At 30.8% G+C, this 24167-nt stretch overlaps 6 protein-coding genes across 6 annotated transcripts; 1 reads left to right on the plus strand and 5 right to left on the minus strand.

Moving 5' to 3' along the window:
* Positions 1 to 1139: 1139 nt before the first annotated feature.
* LOC113855760 (probable E3 ubiquitin-protein ligase RHA4A) lies at positions 1140 to 2870 on the minus strand. The gene is made up of 3 exons (XM_027487392.1): positions 2637 to 2870; positions 2247 to 2332; positions 1140 to 1458 (listed from the first exon to the last, which is right to left on the minus strand). Exons 1-3 carry the CDS (start codon positions 2868 to 2870, stop codon positions 1140 to 1142), a joined length of 639 nt encoding a protein of 212 aa, XP_027343193.1.
* A 5002-nt stretch (positions 2871 to 7872) lies between these two features.
* LOC113855055 (30S ribosomal protein S6 alpha, chloroplastic) lies at positions 7873 to 9507 on the minus strand. Its single transcript, XM_027486504.1, has 2 exons — positions 8962 to 9507; positions 7873 to 8414 (listed from the first exon to the last, which is right to left on the minus strand). The coding sequence occupies exons 1-2, from the start codon at positions 9361 to 9363 to the stop codon at positions 8175 to 8177; spliced, it is 642 nt and encodes a 213-aa protein (XP_027342305.1). The 5' UTR covers positions 9364 to 9507; the 3' UTR covers positions 7873 to 8174.
* Positions 9508 to 10935: 1428 nt separating this feature from the next.
* LOC113855761 lies at positions 10936 to 16288 on the minus strand. The gene is made up of 11 exons (XM_027487393.1): positions 16185 to 16288; positions 15920 to 15994; positions 15574 to 15671; positions 14821 to 15070; positions 14013 to 14110; positions 13436 to 13676; positions 12774 to 12884; positions 12026 to 12088; positions 11869 to 11958; positions 11676 to 11731; positions 10936 to 11315 (listed from the first exon to the last, which is right to left on the minus strand). The coding sequence occupies exons 3-11, from the start codon at positions 15643 to 15645 to the stop codon at positions 11163 to 11165; spliced, it is 1134 nt and encodes a 377-aa protein (XP_027343194.1). The 5' UTR covers positions 15646 to 15671; positions 15920 to 15994; positions 16185 to 16288; the 3' UTR covers positions 10936 to 11162.
* An 86-nt stretch (positions 16289 to 16374) lies between these two features.
* Positions 16375 to 16965, minus strand: LOC113855762. The gene is made up of 2 exons (XM_027487394.1): positions 16744 to 16965; positions 16375 to 16596 (listed from the first exon to the last, which is right to left on the minus strand). The coding sequence occupies exons 1-2, from the start codon at positions 16846 to 16848 to the stop codon at positions 16375 to 16377; spliced, it is 327 nt and encodes a 108-aa protein (XP_027343195.1). The 5' UTR covers positions 16849 to 16965.
* A 930-nt stretch (positions 16966 to 17895) lies between these two features.
* On the plus strand, positions 17896 to 20723 carry LOC113856356 (protein kish-like). Its single transcript, XM_027488141.1, has 4 exons — positions 17896 to 18093; positions 18183 to 18289; positions 19905 to 19939; positions 20419 to 20723. Exons 1-4 carry the CDS (start codon positions 18091 to 18093, stop codon positions 20484 to 20486), a joined length of 213 nt encoding a protein of 70 aa, XP_027343942.1. The 5' UTR covers positions 17896 to 18090; the 3' UTR covers positions 20487 to 20723.
* Positions 20724 to 21681: 958 nt separating this feature from the next.
* LOC113855763 (bidirectional sugar transporter SWEET4-like) lies at positions 21682 to 24005 on the minus strand. Its single transcript, XM_027487395.1, has 5 exons — positions 23963 to 24005; positions 23823 to 23859; positions 22249 to 22627; positions 22007 to 22126; positions 21682 to 21849 (listed from the first exon to the last, which is right to left on the minus strand). The coding sequence occupies exons 1-5, from the start codon at positions 24003 to 24005 to the stop codon at positions 21682 to 21684; spliced, it is 747 nt and encodes a 248-aa protein (XP_027343196.1).
* Positions 24006 to 24167: the final 162 nt, after the last annotated feature.

Consider the following 24167-nt stretch of genomic DNA (forward strand, 5'->3'; position numbering starts at 1 on the left):
TTTTATATGAAATAATATTATTTTTTCACAAGAAAAATAAAATAAACTTAAATAAGATATTCAACTTGATTAATTTGTGCAACCATTCTTTTTATAATATATTTTAATTATTAAATTAAATATTTTATTTAAAAATTCAACAAGATAATTGTATTTAAATAATCATTAACTCAATAACCTTTACTTATTTTTATAATAGAAATGCCATTTAATTTGCATACAATATTTTCCTTATATAACGAGTATTTTATAGCATTATTATCCATCTTAAAATAATTGTCACTTTTTAAATTTTAGTTTATTCTAAATAATTTATTATTTTTAGAATTTAAGGAAAACATATTACCTTTTTTTTAAACTTATTTAATCTTTTAGATATTTTTATTGAATATAATGAGAAAATATTTTTTAAAAAAGAATAAGTTAATTAAATAAAATTATATTTTTTAAATAAAAATTCATAAATATTTTTCAATTCTTATATAAAATCTTAAACCACAAAGTTCGAAACGGGGAGAATTCTCACTACACTACAAAATAAAGGTCTTCCTAAGCAATCATATGATGCTTTTTCAATTTATAGATTAGTATTAAGAATTTAACTAAAATGTACAGATAATATGACAGTTTTTTACACTATCTTTAATAATAAATTTGTCATAAAATAATTTTAAATTTTTATAATAATTAATATAAATTTTTTTACACTAACAATAGATCAAAATTAAACGATAATATTAATTATATAATATTTTCATAATAACTTTTACAACATTATTTTTGTTTATCTATTTATATCAAATCAAATTTTTTATTTTTTTATTTCTCTCTTATTGTAAATAATTTTGCATAAAGAAACTATAAACATAATTTCTGACAATTTATGATCACTTAGATACACCACTGTCTTTCTAATAATGCAGATTACCATGATGGGCTATTGTACGATCATCCAGGCTCCATCCAAAAGGTGGGGAACACAAATTTCTTTTTAAATGTAAAATTGCAGATATTGTGTTTTACATCCCACAAACTCACCCAAAATTTTATTCCATAAATTATTGATTTTAAATATACAAAATTCTATACTCATCACAACCAGTTCAATGCCTCCTCTCCTTTCAATTCAAAAGGTATTATTATCTAACTAATACATCACAATTCCCTTGGTAAATGGTACTGTTTGTGGAAGCACTAGCTTCATCTTCTTGTTGAGGAGGCAATGATATGATATGTGATGGAGAGGCTGAAATAGCAACTTGTTGGGGTGGGTCTGAAGCAATAGGTGGTGTTTGATTAAGGAACTTGGTAGAGGGAATGATAGAACATCTACAAAGTGGACACGTGGAGTTTGATTGCAGCCAGTTACGTATGCAGCTTACATGAAACACATGCTTGCAATCAGGAATCTGTAGCACCTCTTCCTTCAGCTCAAATTCTCCAAGGCAAACACAACATCTGTTAACAAAAGAGTTTACAGCAACTTTTTAGCTTCACTTCATGAATTTATAGTTACTAGGCTATTAGCACAATCATCCTAAGACTTGAAATATTCATGTTCAAGACCCTACTAATTCAAATCAATCCAAGAGTTTCCAAATTACAATCCACCACTTGTCCATAATGAAATTCCTAAACCAATATAATACGGAAAATATCAGTAACACACTTTTAGTAATACACTTCTAATTATTAACTAATATGGTAAAAAATGTGCTAAATAATGTGTCATCTAACGTACATCTATTTGAAATTTGGGTTCTTACTATTCAATGGGTGACTCGTGGACGATTTTTTTTTTTTTGAATTTATTCCCGGTAACTCACCTTGAAATGTGTCGGTTAGGCATAAAAGGCCATTCTTCATATATTCTTCACACCTCTCACTTCTTTTTCCGCATCACGTTTAATGAAAATAATGGATGTCATGAAAGATTCTAAAAACTTGGGATATCGAATATTCTGCTAAAAAAAATTTTAGCTTTTGAAGAAAACACTCATTGAGTCTATTTAATTTGGTTGCAGTAGTAGTAGAGGTGAATTACAATATAGCAGATTAACAATTAAGGTCTAAAGCACAATCTATAGATACCTTGTGTAACAGATAGATAGAGATTAAGCAAAATCCAAAAAGAGATGAAATGAAACCAATAACAACTAGAGAGTAATCTTTCAAAGATAAGACAAACAAAAAGACCAAGTGTAGACATAAGAAAAAGAGAAGAATAGAAAAAGAAAAAGGCTTACACCGAATCTCTTGTTCTCAAATCCTCATCAAATAAAACTCTTGGAAGTTTGTCTAGAAATTGCAGAGTCAGATTCAAACGGCAAGGCTGTGATATTAAAAACATAGAGGGTAACATTAGTTCATTCAACTACTGATCAATGGATGCATGGTGGTGCAGTGTAGAAAGCAAGCAAGCCAGCCACCTAAACTAGCCATAGCATCTAAGTGTGTGCTTGGTTCAGCTTAATTTAAAGAAATAGTCATTTAACTTTATAAATTTTTAAGAGAATTTTTTGAAGAATAAGCTATTATTTCTACCCAACCACTATCAAACATGCTGTAAATTCCTCTAGTATTGTGTGTTTTGCTGTTATTATGATTTCAGATTACAGAAAGTGAATCTTACTTACTGATGAAGGGTAGGTATACGTAGCTTGCGGATTAGGATTAGAGTGAAGTATGTGAAGAGGAGGTGATGATGAGAGAGAGGAAGCCCTTCTTTTGAGGTAGAACAAGTAAAACAAGAGAACCAAAATAATGGAAAAGAGTATGGGAATTGAGAATATGAAAGCCTGGTAAAGTTTAAGCTGAAGTTCTTGTGGATATAGATGTGGAGAAGGGGTTGGTGTTTGTGGAACACCCATCACAGCACTCCTTCAATTTCCCTAACTTTCAAAAACCTCTTGCCACTGCCATATATACAACATAGCAGGTACAAATGCATAGAACATAGTATTAGAAAGATTGTTGAATAAGAATAGAAGAGAGAGTTGAAAATGTTAATTAGGGACCAGCAAATAGCTTTATTTTGTGCATACACTACTTGGGATGATATATTGATGGGAGGGTGGTTTGCTATTCCAAGAGAATCGGGTTTCTTTGGTTCTTTTCTCAGTTTGGACGGCAGAGAGAGACAGCAAAAATAAATGTCTGTTACAAATTGGTGAAAAGGGAAAGCAAGATATATACCATAATATTGAAAATTGTCTAAATTCTATAATAAAGTTAGAGGTGTAGCGTTTAGCAATTTAGTAATATCTAAATTATATGTGTGATATCTATGATGATGATAATGGCACTGGTACATATTCTGTGCTTTGGAATGGTGGAACAAGCTCATGATCCTCCACTACTAAGATATGGACCCCAGCTCCATGTTAATTAAACTACTAAGATCATTCTTTCTGTGTGTCACTGTCAATGTGCACGTTAAATTACCTAAGTAAAAAGGCCATCAAAAGTTTCAAGAATTAGAAAATGTTTGTTTGAATATTAGTATTTCATTGAAGTCCTGCTTGAAAGAAGAAAAGTTAAAGGTGAATTATGATGGGTGTAAGATGAATGATAACGTAGCCACAGGGTTGTTTACTCATCGACAAGACATCAATGGATCAATTCAGTTCATTGTTTTGCGGCTTCTTTCTTTATCAGTACGAGGAATTAGTTGTATGTTTTTTTTTTTCAGAATCACAGATATTTAGTATGCGAGGCTTATTTAATTGTAAGAAAAGAAACAATTATGAACCATTTTAAATACAAAATAATAAATTTGTTAAGCAATAATTTATAAGATTAGCTGATCATATCTATCTTATTCTTAGGCTTGGAGAGGGAGTGAGGAAGATTGGGAGTTAAAAAGAGGCAGAGCACATTGTAAGATGTTAAAGGATTTAACTTAATTTTTTTATAATTAATCTGCATTTATAATTCATGTTTCACAGCATAATCAATTGAACTTAAATCTGCACATTACTTTACAAGTATATTTTTGGTGAGTTGTTTAATTTTAATTTGGTCATTTTTATTATTTTGTAGTAAAAAACCATTAAAATAAACAGAAATAATAATTTGTGATGGTAAAAAAAAGTCAAAATTAATTAATACATCAAATTAAAATTAAATTAAAACATTAAATTATTATTTTTATCTATTTATTGATGGGAATTTTTTAATGTATATGAACACGATAAAAAATGAAATATAGTAAATTTTTATTGAAAATTATAAGATTCACTACATGAAAAGTAATATTAACATTTTAATAAAATTTATTATTTATTAATTTTTTTAATGTATACCCTTTCTCATAGGTTTTATAAAAAAAATTATTAGTGTTTCTCCTACATTTCCTAAACGATGATTCATTGGAAGATCTTTGAAACGATAATGGTTTTCTTCTTCCACGACGGCGTAGAAAATGACACATTTACAGCTCCAAATCCATTCGTCAAAACTATAATGATGAGTAACACATTCTTTTTTATCTTTTCTTGTATTTAGTGGGCTGTGTGCCTTATTCAAACTCGAACAATTTAACTACATATAATAAGAAAAATGTTGGGGGTTTATACTTGTTCTCTGTTTCACATATCTAATGTAAAATTTACAATGTTTAAATATGTTTTTGTTCAGTCAAAATGTTCTGATTCTTCAAATTCTATCATACATGTTCTATTCTGAAAATATTATTATTCCAACATGGAACCCTATATAGCACACATACACAGTAGACTGAACTTATATTCTCTTTTATTTTTAAAAAAATGTCATTAGAATACTACTAAAATCAAACATCGTCATATGAATGTTATTATAAAACTTTACAACTTATTTTCAGGACATGACAAAAAATTTTATAGGACTATCTAAAATAGTAAAATTTTAAATATATAGGTAATTAATTTAATAGCTAATTTTTTTGGATAATTAACGTGAAACTTCGAAGTATAAGTCTGTGAATCCAATATAAAATTACGGAGGACTAGTCGTAAGGTTAATGAAAAGAAAGAGCAAATGATAAAGTTGAAATATTTTAAAACACAGTAAAAGACAATTCACAAGAAACTAATATTCAAATAAATTTGAGATTTTTTTTTTAGTTCTTTGCTCTGTGTTAAAGGGTAAAAGAAGGTTTCTATTAGAAAACAAAATTAATTAAATTGATGACAATTTTTTTTTTCACTACATTAAAATCTTTCTTTTTGCCTCTTCAATACTTGTGGTGTATAGGATAAAAACACATTAAAATTAATGTTTTTTTTTAATGTGTGTATTGTAATGTGTATTCAATAGTATATATTAAAAAATTAATAAACTTTATTAAAAATTGCAGCATTTAGTATTATTAAAGTATTAGATTTTGTTAGTTATAACTTTTAATAAAAGTATAATAAGTGGATCTATTCTACAATGCAGTTTCAAACTTGTTTTTTGCCACCCTTCCTAGAGACCTACTATCCTATGTAAAGTATAAGGCATTTTGATCCTATGGAGAGTCACATAATTATGTGCACTGTTATTGGTGGAAAGTGATTACTTGAAGCATTGCTTGGAGAGTCAGATCTCAATTTAAACGTTACACCAGATTCTCTAAGTCTCAGTGGGTACAAAGAACGATGCTGCTTTATTGTTTTAGACAAAGTGTTGCCATTTATGTTGCTCATGTAATACCAAGTAGCAGCTTAGAGATTTGTATAAACATAGAGAAATTCTTGAGAAACTATTCAAATCATAGGTTAATAAAAATGCTTGATTAATTGGCAGTTGGTTGAGTTCATATCACTTTTATGTTAACAAAGATAAGATGAACGCTGAAATAAGAAACTATCTTTTGAAACTAAAGAACAAAATTAGTCGTCATTTCACTGATATAAGAAAATTTATCAGGATTTTCTTATGTTCCATGACTCTCATATTTTATGTTTTTTATTTTTGTTTAAGCGAATAATTTTTTACTTAAACAAAAACACAAGCATATAAAAATTATGTTCACACAAAAAAATAGAGAATCTCAATCCCACTTCAATCTCTAAGGTTTGAAATAAAAAACATTCAAAAATCATAACCCTTTTAACAAAACTTGTAAAATGACATGACATTTATTTTAATTTCCTAGGTGAATTGTAATTCAACGTAATCACAGTGATTTAGAAAAGGAAAGTATGAAATATTAGAAAGTAAAAGGTTTATCCAAATGCAATGCTGCAGAGTTTGTGTGGAGGAAGAACATTAGAAGATGATGAAATATGAAGGAGACAAACCAAACAAGAGTTTGGCCCATAATAGAGGTTGTCCAATAATTTTATGCTAGTGTTGACTTACGAGTCAATCTCACACGGCAACATGCGCGTGATAAGGACAAGTACCTCGTGAAACTTGATGGTTTGTGAAGTGAACTGTATAGTCTTTGGTGAACACTTCCTGCAAACACTTTCTGTACATACACACAACTTCAATAGTAAATAATTATGATAATTGTTATAGTTTTATATAATTACTATAATATTTTTTTATATGTTTCATTTTTTATGAACTGTTAGTATAAAAATTTAATACCAACAACCGATAAAAATACACTATGACTTTTGAAGTAGTTATTAAAAAAAACATTTTTTAATTGCATTCATTTATACTTAAATGATTTTTACATTGATAATGCATTCTAATTAAATTTATTGTTAATACAATATTTTCTTTTTATCTTCACTGCATCAATTATTTCATACAATACTCTTTACTTTTTCTCTCTCTCTCTTTCTATTTTATAAAAATTATAAATATTTGTTGAGCAAATGCAATTCCATATTATTATTATTATTATTATTATTATTATTGTTATCGTCAAAATTTTATCTGCATATTTTTTTTATAAATATGAAAAATAAAATTACTTATTATATAGTTAAATAATTTAATAATAATAATAAATAATTTAGAATTTCTGTTTTAATAAAAATAATTTATTTCTTAATTATCTTATTTTTAAAATTTCTGTTTCTTTTTAATTTTTATCTATTGTTTGAATCAAAATATAATTAATTTATGATTTGTTTTGAAATATATAAATAAATCAAATTTTTAGAAAAGGTGAGAGGAGGTTTTTCCAATCCCATCCCTATTTCAATGTATTATCTACATTATTAGAAGACAATCCAGTTGAATTTTAATTATTTCAATGGAATATAGATTACTTCAATTTACTTAAATATGTCATTATATATATATATATATATATATATATATATATACATATATATATATATATATATATAATAAAATGTTGTAAAATTATGTAACTAATTTATATTAATAATTAGACAAGCATCTATTAAAAAGACCAAAATGGTTTTAAAATTATAAGCATTAGTTAATTTAATCTTTAATGATAAAAAAAATTTGAACTTTGATTTGGACAATTATTAATTAATTTAGTCCCTAAAATTAAGATGAAATTGATGCACGGAAAAGTTAAGGACTAAATTAACTAATGTGCATCAAAGTAAAGAATTAAAATAATTATATATAATTAAATTTAAGGATAAAATTGTTAATAGATCCATACCATTAATTACTAAAATGACAAACCATTACGAATAATTAAGAAATTAAAATCCACGTTATAATATCTATACAAGAATGATTGAAAGTATAATTTTGGTAATAACGATAATTGTAACATAGTATTGACTTTTGTCCACACATTATCCAAAGCAAAAGATCTTGACCAAGAAAAAAAAAGGCCTCTTTTTTGTACACTATTTTTAAAACTTAGCTTTTGATCAAAACCATATAAAATTACACATTAAATTTATTGTTTGACGAACAAATTGTATGTTTCAAGCACTACAATTCTCGGTAACACTTAATGTAATGTTAAATAATTTAATGGTTCCGTATACTCTTCTTGAATAGTGGGATGAAAATTTTACAACTCAATTGCCATTTGCCAACATTGCGCAAATGCATAGGGGCAAGGTAACTCTGCAGATGCAAGTGATAGCACCCCCTACATCTCTATTCATTAAATTCAACCATGTTACAGAAACACTGGAATCCGAATGAAAACGAAATAAAAAAATAAAAAAAAATACCACAATAACAAATGATGAATATAACATTTCTTTTTATAACAATCTTTTTCTGGGAACTACTGGAGGCCTCAAAACAAACTAATATTTCCTCTTCCTGATTTTGGAAGTCATTGATCGAATAACATTATCATCCGCTAACAGTGTCTCCTCAAGGGTGCTTATGGAGTCCGGCTTTGTGAAATAGGTGAACAGGAGGTAGATGCCATCCAAGTATGTGTTGCTCTCTCCTGCTTTGTTTTTCTTCTTGATGCTATATGCTAGTGGAATAACTCCTCTGTTAAAAACCTCTACGTACATACCACCTCCAGCAACAAGTAGCTGCAAGAAGGACAATCGTAGGAATAGTGTAAAAAATTTAGTTCACACAATTCAATAGCACACGAAATTCATCAACATTTCTAATACTTCAAGTGTAATGAAAAATGAGACTGTCACCACTAATAACACACAAATATAACATACATACTTATCAAGCTTCAACTTCATCAGAGAATAAGTACTCTATTATTCAAATTAAGCCACATTGCATCCCCATGAATATAGAGCACTAGAAACAGCATCAGTTATCAGATCATAAAAATATCCATAAAAAGCATTTACACTGGATAAATTCAAGGGTTGATTCACTGAAAATTGATCAGCAAATACACAGAAAGCTGCAGTTTCATTATTTTTCCCAACGAAAAGGTAAAACATCAGCACTATCATAGTCATCAGGACATGACTCATACCATTAAGTGTAGTTTCAAACATACTATAGGAATAACAATTGTAGACCCATCATCCAGCAAGAGCATACAAGTTCAATTTTATTAAATTAAGATATGATAGGTATGAAAACCAAGAAAAAGTGTTAGAATTTGACCTCCTCGTACTTCTGGGTCAGTGTAAGTCGCTCATCCTCGGACATGTCTGGCCTCAAAACCATCATTGTTTCGTACTGTCGGAGTCCGGGTGGGCATTGGGGTTCTTCCTTTTCCTCCACAGCGGTGAAGCCGGGTAGGGGAGAGGTGGGGTCCTCTTCCGACCCGAATCCGCCTTCGAAAAATGAATCAGAGAAGTCTAGCGTTTGGGCTCTGACGGAAAACCCAGAATCGTTTCTCTTTTGGTAAAAGTGGGATTTTGATTCGGCAAGCAGAGGTTTGAGGCTGCCAGCGAATGCTCCACTAGGAGAAGACAGAAAAGTGAACGAAGGTTTGGAGCAACAATGTGGAATGTTGAGGGAAGAAGAGGAGAGAGGAATTGAAGTGAGTGAAGACGATGCCATTGATTTGCCCTGCTAAGATAGAGGGCTCTGGGGGTCTTTGGCTTGGGGATGTTGTATCCTAGCTTACCGAAACGTAGAGATACAGATAAGGCGAATTGGAGGGCTGAATGCCCACCGGCGCAACTTAGAATTTCGTCCCAGTATCACCTTTTTTTCAGAAATAATATTGGTTTCGATTTTTAAATTGATTTTAAGTATTTAAAATAATAATTTTTTATAAAAATAATATTAATTATTTAAAAATCTAATAAACATTTACTTTAAAAGATTCAAAACTATTAATCATGCTAAGATATATTACAAAAGAAAAAAATCTCAAAGATTCCTTTAATTTAAATTATATTTAAATATAATATATTAATCTTTTCAAGGAGAGATATAGTATTAAATTAAAATTAAAGTAAAGAAAAATATTAAAACATCAAAGAAAAAAAATGTAATTTAATTTTTTCTTACTTTCGGTCCAAGCCTTTAAAAAAGTGACTAAATTTTCTTAATACAATAATCCAAGCAGTTTTGGGAACCTCTCCAGTGTATTCCCCTTGCCCAAAAACTAAAAAGACTGAACCTGCAAATGACAAAAATAAAGCGGCCAAATCTGCACAAGGAAAAGATTGAAAAAATTTATCGAAATTAATAAAAATAATCGACGAGTCTCATATTTTTTTAATTTATTTAATAAATTCTTTAATATAAGTCATTAAGATGATTTTAAACTCATTTTAATAAACTTTATAATTAAATTTATAATATAAATTATTATTTTTAAACAACTATTAGATACTTTTAATTAGGTTGTGTATTTAAACACAATCATGTGCTTAACTCTCAGCATGGCTGTTTAGCTTTTAGTTTATATATTTTATACCACTGTAAGAATGTTTAACATTTTTATTTGTATCATTAGTTATTTTTAAATAGATTAGTCTTTGACTAAACAAATAACACGAAGTGAACAAATGCCTAAAGTTATTTCACAGTAACTATTAATTTAATTAATATATTAAGACTTTGTTTATTAAAATTTAATGATAATTCTATAACAAGAAAAACATTGACACTTTTCTTTTTCACGCTAAAAAAATACTGAAGTTGTGATTCTAAGTTTGTGTTGTTTAGATAATTTAAATACCTTCCATATCTCTCATCTAATTTGGATGGAATGAAATAAAATTAATCATATTGCTATCATGAATTATTTTTAAAATAAAACAATTTCCTTTTTTTTTTTTTTGTTTGCCAAGTCTTTCTGATAATTTTTAGTTCATAATATTTTCCTAATCATAAGTTCCAAAGCATGTCGTAATATAGTCAATTACACTAACATCGAAGTTTACAAGTTTATTTTTTATTGTCGTAAAAGCTTTAATTTACTTGCAATATATGTATTAAAAGTGCTTTAAAGATATTTAATTTAAATAAAATTTTATTAAAAATTAAAGTAAAAGGGTAGGCAAAAAAAATATAAAGTATATCAATATTTCTTGTAATTATGTCAAATTAAGCCTTGAGATTTTTTCATCCTGCACAAATCCTGTTAATTTATAAAATAATATAACACGAGTACCTCTACCTGATTCAAACTTCCTCCCTCCAATTAATTATATAGATAGAAAACGTCTAGGACGTGAAATGCTTCGTTCTTCATTTCAACTTTTAAATGATTATCGTCTAAGCTATATCCCCAAGTACACGAGAAGGTTGCAGTAGTATAGAAAACGTCAAGGACAGTAGGACGAGCGTCTGCTTCCCAGAAATAACTAGGAGATAACATAAATGAGTTTACGATGCATTACCTGTTAAAATCCAAGGTCAAAGCTTGGGAACGTTTCCTCTTTACACGAGAACTTCTCACCACTCTTCTCTTCATCGGTAAAGAGGCAAGAGTGATTTCCCGAACTTGATATGAATAAACCAATATCTGCCTCACTCGTATCTGTCTGGGCATCTTTCTGTGAATAGGAACACATTAAAAAAACCTAAGATAAAATTTGAGACAGCTTAAATTTCTCCATTTATAGAATACAAATAACATACCTACTGGAAAAATTGCGCACACAAAGAATCAATGATGAAAGTGTACACACAAAACACAACACAAAAAAAATATAATGATAGATTTACGAGATTCAACACCATCTGCCTACAATGCTTGAGGAAGGTTCTTTATGAACACTAATGCCTCAAACATAACATGATTATTGTGCATGTTATTCTGCAAGTATTATCCAAATGATATCAAATCCACAAAAGACTCAGCTATGATATATAAAGTCACTTTGAGAAAATGCAAACAAAGAGAGAGACTAGACCTGGAGGGACATTTTGACATTCTCGGTAAATTGGAAATTGCCACCACTACATGCTGCTGCAGAACCCATGTTAAGCAGAGTCAACCAAGAGTTACTAACATCTCAACAGTCAAATAAAAAACAGCTACTAAGAAATTTGTCCAAAAATCAAAATTGACTGAGCTAGAAATCGAATAATTCCATCTTGACGTACTTTCGGAAGACGTAATATCGAGGGATTTCATAGTCCTAGTCGATTCCATATCCGTAATATTTTGACAATACCCATTGGGCGAATAGCCAGCTATAGAAATCCCATATAATCATGTCAACAGGCAATAGAATATATTTAGTTAAGTTATATGTCTAACCTGGTACATAAATCTCCTGGGACTTCAGGTTAGGGTCTTGTAAAAAGGATAATATTTGATTGGCTGCCAAATACCATAAATCAATCACGTATTCAAAGAAAGTAAATGCTAACAAGTGCCCAAACACTAGTTAAGGAAGCAAAAATAGAAAAATTTTATTAGAAAATATTGTTAATACACCTTTTATGTGATTTCCAATGTATTCCCGAAGTAACTTTTAGTATAAGTTTTTCACCTTTAATTTCATAACAAGTGCCTTGAGGAATTAAAAAGATCCTATAAATAATGACGTAATATATTAAGATCAGCAAACCCACGTCAAACAGTAGGCTATTTCTTGACTGTGTCCATTGTCGATCATCTGCCCTATCCAATTTGACAGATGTCAATAGCACCTCGTTATTTATCTATTTCACAGTCAACATAGCATTACCAACTTATCCTTTCACTTTATTCTTCTCATAATTCAAACTTAAAGATGCCGATGCTAGTATATGATGATGGAACATTAATAAATTATATCTGAAAGCATTTGTTTCAAGTAGAAATCATAAATCAAATCAATCCTAATTTAGGACATTCATACTTACGAGGAAAATCGTTAATCCACAAAATGCATGCACAATTGCACATTATAAAACTGAATCAACGTCCTATATCCTATTGAGGGAGGAAGGAAAAAGTAATGCAAACGAAACAGGAAGATGAGAATGAGAGTCGAGGTTGTAGGAAATTAACAAGTACGAACCATCACGTAAAGGCTTGATAGGTGGGGCTCTCCTGTTTGATTTTATCCCTTCAATCTCGGTGGAGTTCAATACTGAATCTTGCCCTAGACAAGGCTCCCTCGGAGGTTGTCCTGCATGGTATAGCCATAAACATTTGAGAAAGAAAATCGAAACCTGTCGACAGCTCATTCAAGATATGCTTCCAGATTACCCGGAGCCAGTTTATGGATTTTTGTCGTAATTTTTAAAAATTATTTGCAGATTCTTAGCTTCCATGTCTCTTGCAATTTTACTGATATTAAGGTCTGCATTTTATGATGTTCTTCACTTGATATATTTTGCAGTTGTACTTAGTATCCCAAACATATATATACGCACAGAGAACAAACTTTTTTCTCCGCTTCTGAATCAGTATTATTCAATATTTCTTTTGCAATCAATTCTGAGAAAAATGGAAGCGATTAATTAGTTAAAATTAAGACCGGGTATAAGCTTTAAAAGCAAAAACAAACTAAATGAGTCAAAGATATTACAATTGGACAAGATATTTCAACTTTAGAGCAAGGGGGCACAAAGCAAGGGATAATAATAGCTTCAAACATTCAAATGACATGCACAGAGCTAAACAGTAATACGACTCCACGAACAAAAAAAGAACCTTTTGAATTAGTAAAGGACTAACCTTCAGCAACAGATGGTTTGACCTTGTGACAGCCATTGTGTCCATGTTCTTGTTTCCTCTCAAAAACATCATTACCATTACATCCTTCTTTCAACTTTGCTGGAGAGTGATGACTTCCTTCAGGTTCTCCTACTTCAACTAAATGTCCATCAAAATATACTAATTCACCCGCTCTTACAATTTCATCTTTCTTTAGGAACCTGCGTTCTAAAGGTTTTTTGTTCAAATCACACAGAACAACCTGAAAAGAGAACATTAAAGAAAGCATAATTGATAAATCTGATTCTGTCACAACTCACACGCACAAATACATTAAATTAAGCGCTTGAATATGCAGTTCGGTTAAACGCTTATACAATCAGCTTTTATCGTAGAACACATATCATTAATTTGACTATTAAACTTATTGAAATAAGCTACTAAAAGCATGTAAGAGCCGCAAGCCATTTTCATAAGCCCAAATAAACTCTAAAGAAGCTCATCCCAGAAACTAAAATTGATGGCAGATAAAAAGACACGCATGGAGATACAGAGTGGATTGAAGAGGTAAAAAGTAAAATTGTAGCAAAAAATTAACCTGCTTCCCGCGGGATCCACACAATTCAAGTTGTAAAAAGCCATCGTGATACTTCTTGGCTTTTTGAGTTAATTGTGAAGTGTACAGGACCTTCCATTCTAAATAGAAACGAAAGAAATATGTAAGTGGACAATAAATGAAGATAATCAAACCAGAAAAGAAAATACAACCTCTGACATAATGAACTGCAAATGAAATTGATCATATTCAAGTATCAAGGAATCCATTAAAAAGAAAAAGAGAAAATGAGGTCCACTGATTCACTAGTTGGTTTCAAAGAAATGATGGTAAAATTAAATATTCCAACGCATATATACACATATGGACGGCATGCTGCACATCGGAGCTGTAAGGGCTATGAAATATGAATTCTTACAACTCTTTGTTCAATTTAAATTTTATTTGCTTACAAATGTTCATTCAATCAATTAAAAGCATGAATTTTGTATTCCAAATCCACTATATTAGATTAACATGGTCGACTAAATAGAACACCTATATTCATTCATCAATGTGATTTGTAAACAATTTTCAGCTCATTAGAGCAAATTATGTGAGCCACTGGCATTTGCAGACTCTACATTTTCCCCTTCTTTTGCTTTTACCTTTCTTCCTGAAATTTAAAAACAGATATACTGACAGAATTGACCTATAAGAGAGAGCAATAATAGTATATTTAAGAATTGATTGGAAATATAAAAGGAAAATGATATCTATAAGCATTTTAGTAAAAAAATATTAGAACAGATGCATAAAAAAAACAGCTGGGCATATACAATTTCTCATAACACAATAGCTGTTTGCTTACCACTTTTTCTACCGGTTACATGGGTGTCAGTGCCGAGAGAAATTTTCTGTGTGTCCGTGTCCATCTTCATACTCTCAATGTTAGTACACTTGTCTCTTAGAACATTGGAATCCGGGGTACATCTTGCTTGAAGCTCACCAATGTCAATCAAATATGAATCAAATGCAATTGATTCACCAGGTTTGATTACATCATCCTTCTTAAGAAATCTGCTGTCTAAGAGTTTCCTGCTTGTATCAAACAGCATAACCTGAAATGTATACACAAAAAGGGAGAATGAGAATTCATTGGAACAATTTTTACAAGAGCACAAAGTGTATAGGCACAACCAATCAAAAGCTCAAGATAATATATTAAAATAATAATAAAGCCTAAGTGATTTATGTGATAAATTTATTTCAATAGTATCTCGAGCTTTTGATTAGTTGTGCCTTTTTCCTATAGGCACCATGCTCATGCAAGAATTGCTCCATTCATTGTGTCCTTCATTGAATCCTGACTACTACATTCTACAACTTATATGTGACTACTCATAAGGACATTTAATGTATGCTTGAATTAGCTTATTTTTAATCAAAATCTTATTCACCGAACTTAAAAAGAATAAATTAAGCTAATCCAAGCATGCTATAAATCACATTATCAAGAGGAAAAAAAATAACATTGCTACAATGACCTTTCCGGTCATATCCTTAAATCAGAAGACCATATATATTGCCTTTTTGATAAATGAAATATATGTTTGAAACTCACCTGTGCCCCACTGGATCCACGAACATTTAGTCGTAAGAAACCATCATGGTACTTCTTTGCCTTCTGAGTCATTTGTGTGGTGTACAGAACATGCCACTCTAACCGAAAATAGAAAATTTATGTATAGTTAGAAGAGTACAAAACGGAAGTTGCTTAAACAAAAACACAATGCTCTGCTATTAACTGTCAGTTTCATTATGTATCTCGACCTTGAAATTGAATATAAGCGAGTGACAAGGCAGAATCTATGCTGCATTCGCATGTTTGGGATTAAGAAATTGAAAGAGAAAGCAAGGCAGGGTGGGCCCAGCATGTAAATTAAAACTTATCTGCAAGACACACTAACCTGTTGCACTATATTTTTGTGTTTCCTGACTGACCTTTGGTGACCCGTACTTAAGCAGTTCTCTCTTCTTAAATTCTGAAATGTTTGCAACTATTATGCACATACAAACAACTAAACTGTAAAGAATTTGTACAAGTAACTACAGCTAATAAACTATCATCATTACTATTAGTTGTACGCTTGAAAAGGATAATCTAAGAGCATAAACACATTTTCACAAAGCTTTAGAAGCCAAACTTCTGAAGATAATTATTCCATTATCTACCTTTGATAATTTTTTGTGATGGACTAAGAGGTTTCCGTACCCGTACAACACTCTCCTTTGCATTTATTTTGGTATCTTTTGCATCACCTCATAAACAACAGGGACATACAGAAGATAATGATTAACGATTTGACATATCTAAATTTCTAGAAAAATAATGGATGTCTCTGTAGATAAACTTAAACTAAAACTACAGAGAATTCAAACCAGAAGGAGACTTGAAACGCAAACGCGAATGATTATTAAGCTTTCTATCAACATTCAAATCAGATTTAGGCTCCTTGCTTCCCTCAGAATCACCGATGTCAACAAGGTAACCGTCGAAAACCAACGTTTCACTGGAGGTAACAGTTTCATCTTTCTTCAAGAGCCTACACTCCAACAGTTTCTCGCACTCGTCATACAGCGCCACCTGCAAGTGAATAGTGAGCAAAGAAACAAGTTATTCTGTCTGAAATCGGTTATGTGATTGAGCAATTTCAATATCAATTTTGGATCCTAGTCAACTATTGATTTAAAAAAATTTCGGCAATTTACGGTGAAAGGCTTGATAGAATACCTTGCTGCTGGCAATGTTGAGCACTAGGAATCCATCTTGGTAGACCTTGCGTTTCTGTTTGATGTGCTTTGTGTAGGTCACCATCCATCGCTTCGAGTTCTCCATTCACAAAAATGGAAACTGAGTGCGGAACCGAACCATGTAGAGGAAAATGACGAGTGTTTCCCTAACTTTTTGAGTTTTTCATCGTCGAAATTTGTTGCGAGTACGCGGGAAAGGAGAGGATATCGTCGTCTTAGTGGGAAGGTGAAACGAATGTCGTTTATAAACAGTTTGGCTAATTCTTTCGGCTTAAAAAAAATGATAAAATACCAAAATATAATATTTTAAAAAACTACGAAAATATAACATTTTTAGTATTTTTAATTTTTTTTAAAAAATCTATTGGCATTTTAAAAAAAAATTAGTATTTTTAAAAATTTTAATTTTTTTAAAAAACCATCAATGAAAATTTTTTATACTTAAAATTTTAATAATTTAATTTTTGAATCTTTACATTTACACTAAAAATAGTATGATATTTTTAAAATGTTTATATATTTTTTTAAAATTCATATTTAGATATATATTATTTTTAAATTTTTTATGTATAAACAAAATTTAATTGTCGAAAATGAGATTTTTCTTGTAAACTTGCTATATCTTTTGTGATATTAATCATTAATTTTAAATAAAAAAGTTTTGTCACAGGAATTGTATTAAAATTAAAAAATATAATAAATATTTTTTAATAAAATTTTATTATTATTAATTAATTATCTTCAGCTTTACAAATTGAAATTAATAAAATTTTAAATAAGTATGCTTATTAATCTAAAAAATTATTAATTTTTCATATTTTATAATTAAAGTATATCTTCTACATCCAATTTAACTTTCTTTATGACAAAAAAAAAACATTTCATATTCATCAATTAAATGAATTAATTTACTTTTCAAAAGTAAAATGTTTTTAAACTAATCACTATCCTTTTTTTTAGAAAAAAAAAATATTGAAACTTATGTTTTATAATCTTTCATAAAAAAGTAAAATATATTATTTTTATTAGACATAAAATAAAAAATATAACAAGGACGGCGAGTGTATATTTATGGAACCAACAATAACAAATCAAAGGGCAGACGAATGCAGCTCCGTGGGATCATAGTAAAGACGGTGGTCTAATCGGCGACTTCAGCTGATCCCCTTGCTACAGCCTACGGCGTGCATTGCAACACAGGAGACGCAAATGCAAGTCACTGGCGCTGTAGCCAAGGAAATGCTGCCATAAACCCTTAATTCCTCGCAGATCCAATCTAACCCAACTCCATTATTCCAACACAACAAGCTACGTTACAGTCCCAGACATGGTATTTGTCTTTTCCTTGTCCTGACTCATTTCTCTGTTCTAATCCTTTGCTGTTTCCGAGTTCATAATTTCGTTTCTCGTGTCTTGCAGTCAGCTCTTTTCAATTTCCACTCGTTTCTGACGGTGGTTCTGCTCGTGATTTGTACCTGCACTTTTCTCAAGATACAGTTCCCCGCCATCCTCGAACACAAAACTGGGTATTTAAAAAAAAAATTAATTTTAGTTGTTTGTTTTCACTGTTGACATCAAAGTTAATGTTCTCTTTTTTAATTTAACCGGTGAATCTTTTTGTTTTCTTATTTTTTCTGAGAAATCATGCTGATGCTTATTTTCTCGGGTTCTCAATATAGGACTAAAGGTTGCTAAATTGGGATATAATATCCTGAATGGTGAATACCCCTTGAATGCATCTGATTGACAGTTTTGTATATCATTTTTACATCTTACTTAGAGATGATGGGCTATGCAGTGATGCTGTAGTCCCGCTCCCGTATGTTTGATTCCTTTGTAATGCAATAGGTTTTGTTACCTGTCTGCTGGAACGTGTCAAGGGTAAATTGTTCGAGGTAGAGACCAAATTTAAATACTTCCAACTACAGTCAGTGGAAGTATATGTTTGATGTAATGCTTATGTGGTTTCAGTCGTTCACTAGGGACCAAAAGCATATGCTTTTTGTAATTTTTAGGGATTGAAAATGAACAAAATTTTTATAGGAACCAAGACCAAAAACTGTAATGTTTGTAGAGATTAAACTTATTTAAGCCACGAGGATCCCACGTTTAAGATCCCAAAAAGAATTTTTCACACCCAATAGAGGTGTCTACACTCTACATCTAGGAAGGGAAGAGAGATATAGGAAGAAAGAAGACAGAAAATGATAGATGTGAATCATGGTTGAAAAATTGGTGCAAGGTGGACAGAAAAATTGAGGTTTGAAAAATTAGGGTTGTTTAAGATTGTCTGTAAAGCTTATGGAAAGCAATGCCTTGTTTAGCTTGGTGTCAAATCTGTTGAGTAAACTGATATATTTTTAAGTGGGAACTTTTTCACAGCATAGTCTTCTTATAGATTTGAAGTATTGCTGCAGTATGACAATCAAATCATACCAATTACTGATTTTGCATTTCTTTGATGAGAAACTGAGGAGGAAAAGAAAGAAGGGGAATGGAAATAAGGGTGGGTAGGTGTCATAAAATAGAGTAACTAGTTGTAATTTTCCGTTCATGTTCTCTTGGTATGAGTTATGGCTGTAGCCCTTAATATTACACTCCTTCCAAAATAAGAGTTACGGTTTACCTCTTCCTGACAAATTGATATGGTATGTTTGAATGGAAGGTTTTTTAGAGGAAAAGGAGGGTAAAATTCTCATTTTTGAATTAAGACAATGATATAGTGTTTATAAAAATAAGAAAGTGATGATTGGAAGGTTTTCTGATAATCTATCATTTACTCCTTTCATTCTAAAAAATTCTCAAAGAGAAAATTTTAGACTCTCTTTTCCCTTTCCTTCCAAATTATCAGTCCCACCAATTATATGTTTAACTAAGGAATGACTTTTACATGACCAGTCTCATTGTGGATCAATCCTAGAAAGTATGGTTAATTTGTGTTTGCCTAAATGTGCACAAGTCAAATTAAATAGGAAATAGGTTATCTTGTACTTGTTTCTCCTTGTGCCATTCATTTTATGGCTTTGGTCATTCAACTATGCATCAATGAACATTCTCTCTTACTGCTTCAATTTAAATTAGTAAATATAGCAGCTTTCATAAGTTTAGCAGATTCTCATAAAGTTGTTTTATTGTCACCAGGTTTCGAGGATTCTTTTGGAAGGCTGCTAGAATAGGTTAGTTTTTTACACTTGTTTTAGTTTCTCTGAGAATCAGCAATTGACAATGCCGTGTGGGGTGGCTATTTAGCCATCAATTGTTTAAAGCATGCTCTCTGTTACTTTCTCATTAATCAGAGAACAAATCAACGCAAAAATTTTTGGATTACAAAAATATAATGTCAGTCATTGAAGACTATAGGACTAATGGTTTTATAACTTGTTCAACCTTTTTATTTATGTAGGTGAAAGAATTCAGCTGATTTTTCTGTTTATTTAAAGAACAGGTTTAAGTGTTTAACTAATTTTTCTATTCAACACTTATTTTAAGATTTGTAATTCAGCCACAATGTGGTATGTGGTTTGTAATCACTTCTCTAGTTCGACTCTTTCTTTAGCTCTCTCTGTATCGAATGATCTTCTTTGACTGAAGGTTGTTGCACTGTTTTCCCCTGTTCGAGGTAATTGACTTCTTTTGTTGACATGATATTATGCAGGCGAACGTTTAAGCCCTTGGGTGGCTGTGGGATGTTTTACAATGGGCGTGTCAATTCTGTTCTTCTGAAAAGGGTCTACTTTGCAAAATTTGGAGCGGTTCTATTGTTTTGTTTATCAGCCTGGGCTCCCATTAGTTATGCGATGATCGCTGAACGTCCCTTTTACTTAAAATAGTCTCAGCTTAGTGCATTTTAGTTCAGGACTCTAGCTTACTTTGCGGAAACGATCTTTCTTCTTTTTTGTCAGCTTTTTAAGAAAGCTTTTGAAAAAAAAATTGTATTTACTTAAATATAATTAAATCTAAACATACAGTTAGTTTGTGCATTACCTGGGGTCTTGCAGTTATAATATGTCCATTTTCCTCCTGAGCATGTGGTATTTGTTGTCATCGCCAACTTGTTACTAAATATTAAGTAGAGCCGCAGTTTATTGGTAATTAAGTAATGGATTTGTCTATAAGTTATTTCATGGGATGAATAAATCCATTCCAGGTAGATTAATGAGATTTTGTCTGTAAAGAAATAAATAAAAAAGTTGATACAGTTTATATCTTAATGTCATTATTCCACTTAAGATTAAGTTATTTACCTAGTGAGATAACTTTCCAAATCCTTAACTAATTACATCCGGCTAGATTCTAATTATTGGAGTTGCCTAGTTCTGCCTTGATGGTCTCTGCAAATTTAGGGTGACAGCATCTTTAAGCATAGAAGCTGCTGTGTAAATTTAGTCACCCAGGTGGATGGCATGTGGTTGAAAAAAAAATTCTTGTGTTAATATTATTTCGTTTCTCAAGTAACGTGTGTCCAAGTGAAGGAGCAAGATAGAAAGGGTTGGATCCATTGCTGAATTCTGCGGGGGATCATAATAGGGAAGTTTGCAGGTGTTTATTATTATTTTAATCATCTAAAAATATTAAGATTTTATTAAAAATAATATTTTTTTATACAAATATTACTTTTAGATGTTTAAATTCAGTTAATGTTTACAAAAATTTAATTAATATGATAAAAGTATATGAAAATAAAGATAATTAATACTATTAAATGAAGATGTTTAAGAAGATAAAATTTTGGCGTTAACGTAAACCAGTTACATTAAATCCAACGTTCTACAAACAATGCTTCAAGCAATCCTGAAGGTGCATCTTTATCTTTAAAATAATAATGATAATGATAAAAAAATAGAAATAAAAAATAAAAATCATCTTAACGCAGAGGGAAGACAAAAAGTAGACAAGTCCGTTTAACTTTCCATCCTAATCAATAATTTGGTTTGGATCCTTGGCCGTCACTACCAGCCACCACCTGCGACAGGTCCACTTCTACGTTGGCTTTCCTTGCCGCTATCTGCCTCTTCGTTGACTTGTAATAGGTGGCATACAAAATCAGCTGCGCGACCGCAAACAATGTTCCAAGCCCATTTGGTATCTGACAATTAAGCACAAACACCAACAAAATAGGTCATTCATTTACTTTACATATGTACATGTTGTCGTTTAATTTTGAGCATACATCATCAAACAAGAGAGAAAAGGTGAATATCATGAAGAGATATATTAAAATTCTCAGTTTCTTCTTTATTTACGGTAATGAATGGGTCGAAACGGATGAGAGCATAAGTAGTCCAAGCCACGCCATTCCCAAAGGAGGCCAGAGAGATGAAAAACGGCATGTACTCAACGCTCTTGGTCTTGATCACCAGTTTCTGCACCGCATATAAAATAATAACGTAACTGACCCATTACTATATGGTTGCTAATTGAAGGCCAAAGGGAAATTAAATATTGAATGAACAAATAACAATATAGTTGCTAATTGATGACTTACCATGACAGCTAAAGGTGAAGCATACATCATAATGTTGAAGAGAATGCAAGTGGTTCCAACGATGGCAGATCGTTTCTTGAGGGAGTGGACGAGAGTTAATGTGACAAGGGTGAGGGCTGTGATGAAAATGAGTTCCACTAACAGCCACAAGAACACCTTGAGCCTCTTGCTTCGGTTAGAGTAGATCAAGAAGAGTGTAACGTAGATGATCTCAATGACGCACCCTGAGCCGTTTATGGTTACCACTAAAAGGCTGTGTGGGTGCACCATGGGTAGACCGTACAGGGTCCAAACCATGCAGTTCACTAGCGTCGCTAGATATGGTGCTGGAGAAAACTGCTCCACTGATCCTTTCCTCCATATTTCCATAAAAGTTGGCCTGTTTATTTATTTCAATTTAAATTTAAACAACATACACACAGGCACAAGTTCAAACAGTTGTTATGTTTTCTATTATGATTTAATTAGGCCAAATAATTGTTTGATTGTTTTAGTGTAGACATCACTTGACTCAGGTTAAATAGGTAATAAAACTAAAAAAACAATAGTATCATTTCATTAAAAATACGAGTTTGTTAAGTTTAATTTTTATTTTTTTAGTTTGATTTTTAATATTTAAAAATAATATATATTCTTTTAAAATGACGTTTTTATTATACTAATAAATTTTTTTATAAAAGACATAATTTTTTATTGAAAAAAACATCACTCTTAATTACTTAAAATTAAACTTACCATTTGACCAACTTTTGTAACAGTTTCTCATTTATTTCAATGTATTTCTTTAGGAGGGAAAAATAACAAACAGATGGAATTAGACTCATGTTATGAGTGTTACTATGGCTAACTCTTGAGATCTCATAAACTCCATTCAGCGTCCAATGGAATGTTATTTCAACTCTGATCAGAGTGAAATTGTATAATTTTTTCAAATTTTGGAAACTCTTGGTGTCAGTGAAGATTATGACAATATTATATGGTGAGAAAGGACACATGCAAAGATAAAATTAGCATACTATATTGCAAGTCATGCTATATATATTTTATAATTTTTCTTTCAAAAAAATTTAATATGAGAGAATCTTATCCTACTTTCCTTCACGAAACAGATCTTATTTTTCGTACACCATTCAAAAAACGTTTTCAATCAAATTATTAAATGTAAAGAATGTCCTGAAACCTGTGAGTCGGAAAGGGTCTTTATTGGTAAATGAAGAAATGGAGAACTTTGGGTTTTACTAAATCAAGTCAAGTGGATAAAAACCTAGCTGAAATTCAACCCAGTAATGGCACGATACAATTTATAATCAACTATCATAATTTATAAATTTTTTAAGATATATGAAATTTAACTGGTTTTAAAAAGTCCTCCACAATTAGATTTTGCAGACAACAGCTAGGTTGACATCTTAAAAGGCTATATATCATAAGGGCACTTCACTATTTTTATTTTTATTTTGTTCCTTTTATTTTTGGATATAAGATCAATATATATATATTGACAATTAAATATCCCCTCATCACTTTAAAGAATGGAAAAAAAAGGTTAATTAATAGAGAAAGGTGAAGCTTACACTGGGGACAAGAACAAGAAGCCCGAGATGATGTTTCCTGAAGTTAAGAAAATTATGGAGGCAAAGATCGATAAGAGTGAAAAAAATTAATTCAAAATATAAGTACACATAAAGTTTAATTAGACTGCAATTTGACCCACCTATTATGCCAACTACTGTTCTAGCAATATCTGCTGCAGCCATGGTTCCAAGACAGAGAGAAGTCTAAGAAGAAAATGGGTATCAAAGACTGTTGAGAGAGAGAGAGAGAGAGAGAGAGAGAGTTTTGTCGCTGAATATTGAATTCACGGGGAGAAAGAGGAATCGGTGAATTAATGAGAGTTGGATGCAAATAAAAAAGCTAAA

This window comes from Abrus precatorius, unplaced genomic scaffold (assembly GCF_003935025.1).
Source record: "Abrus precatorius isolate BTA unplaced genomic scaffold, Abrus_2018 Scaffold11, whole genome shotgun sequence".
NCBI classification, from domain to species: domain Eukaryota; kingdom Viridiplantae; phylum Streptophyta; class Magnoliopsida; order Fabales; family Fabaceae; genus Abrus; species Abrus precatorius.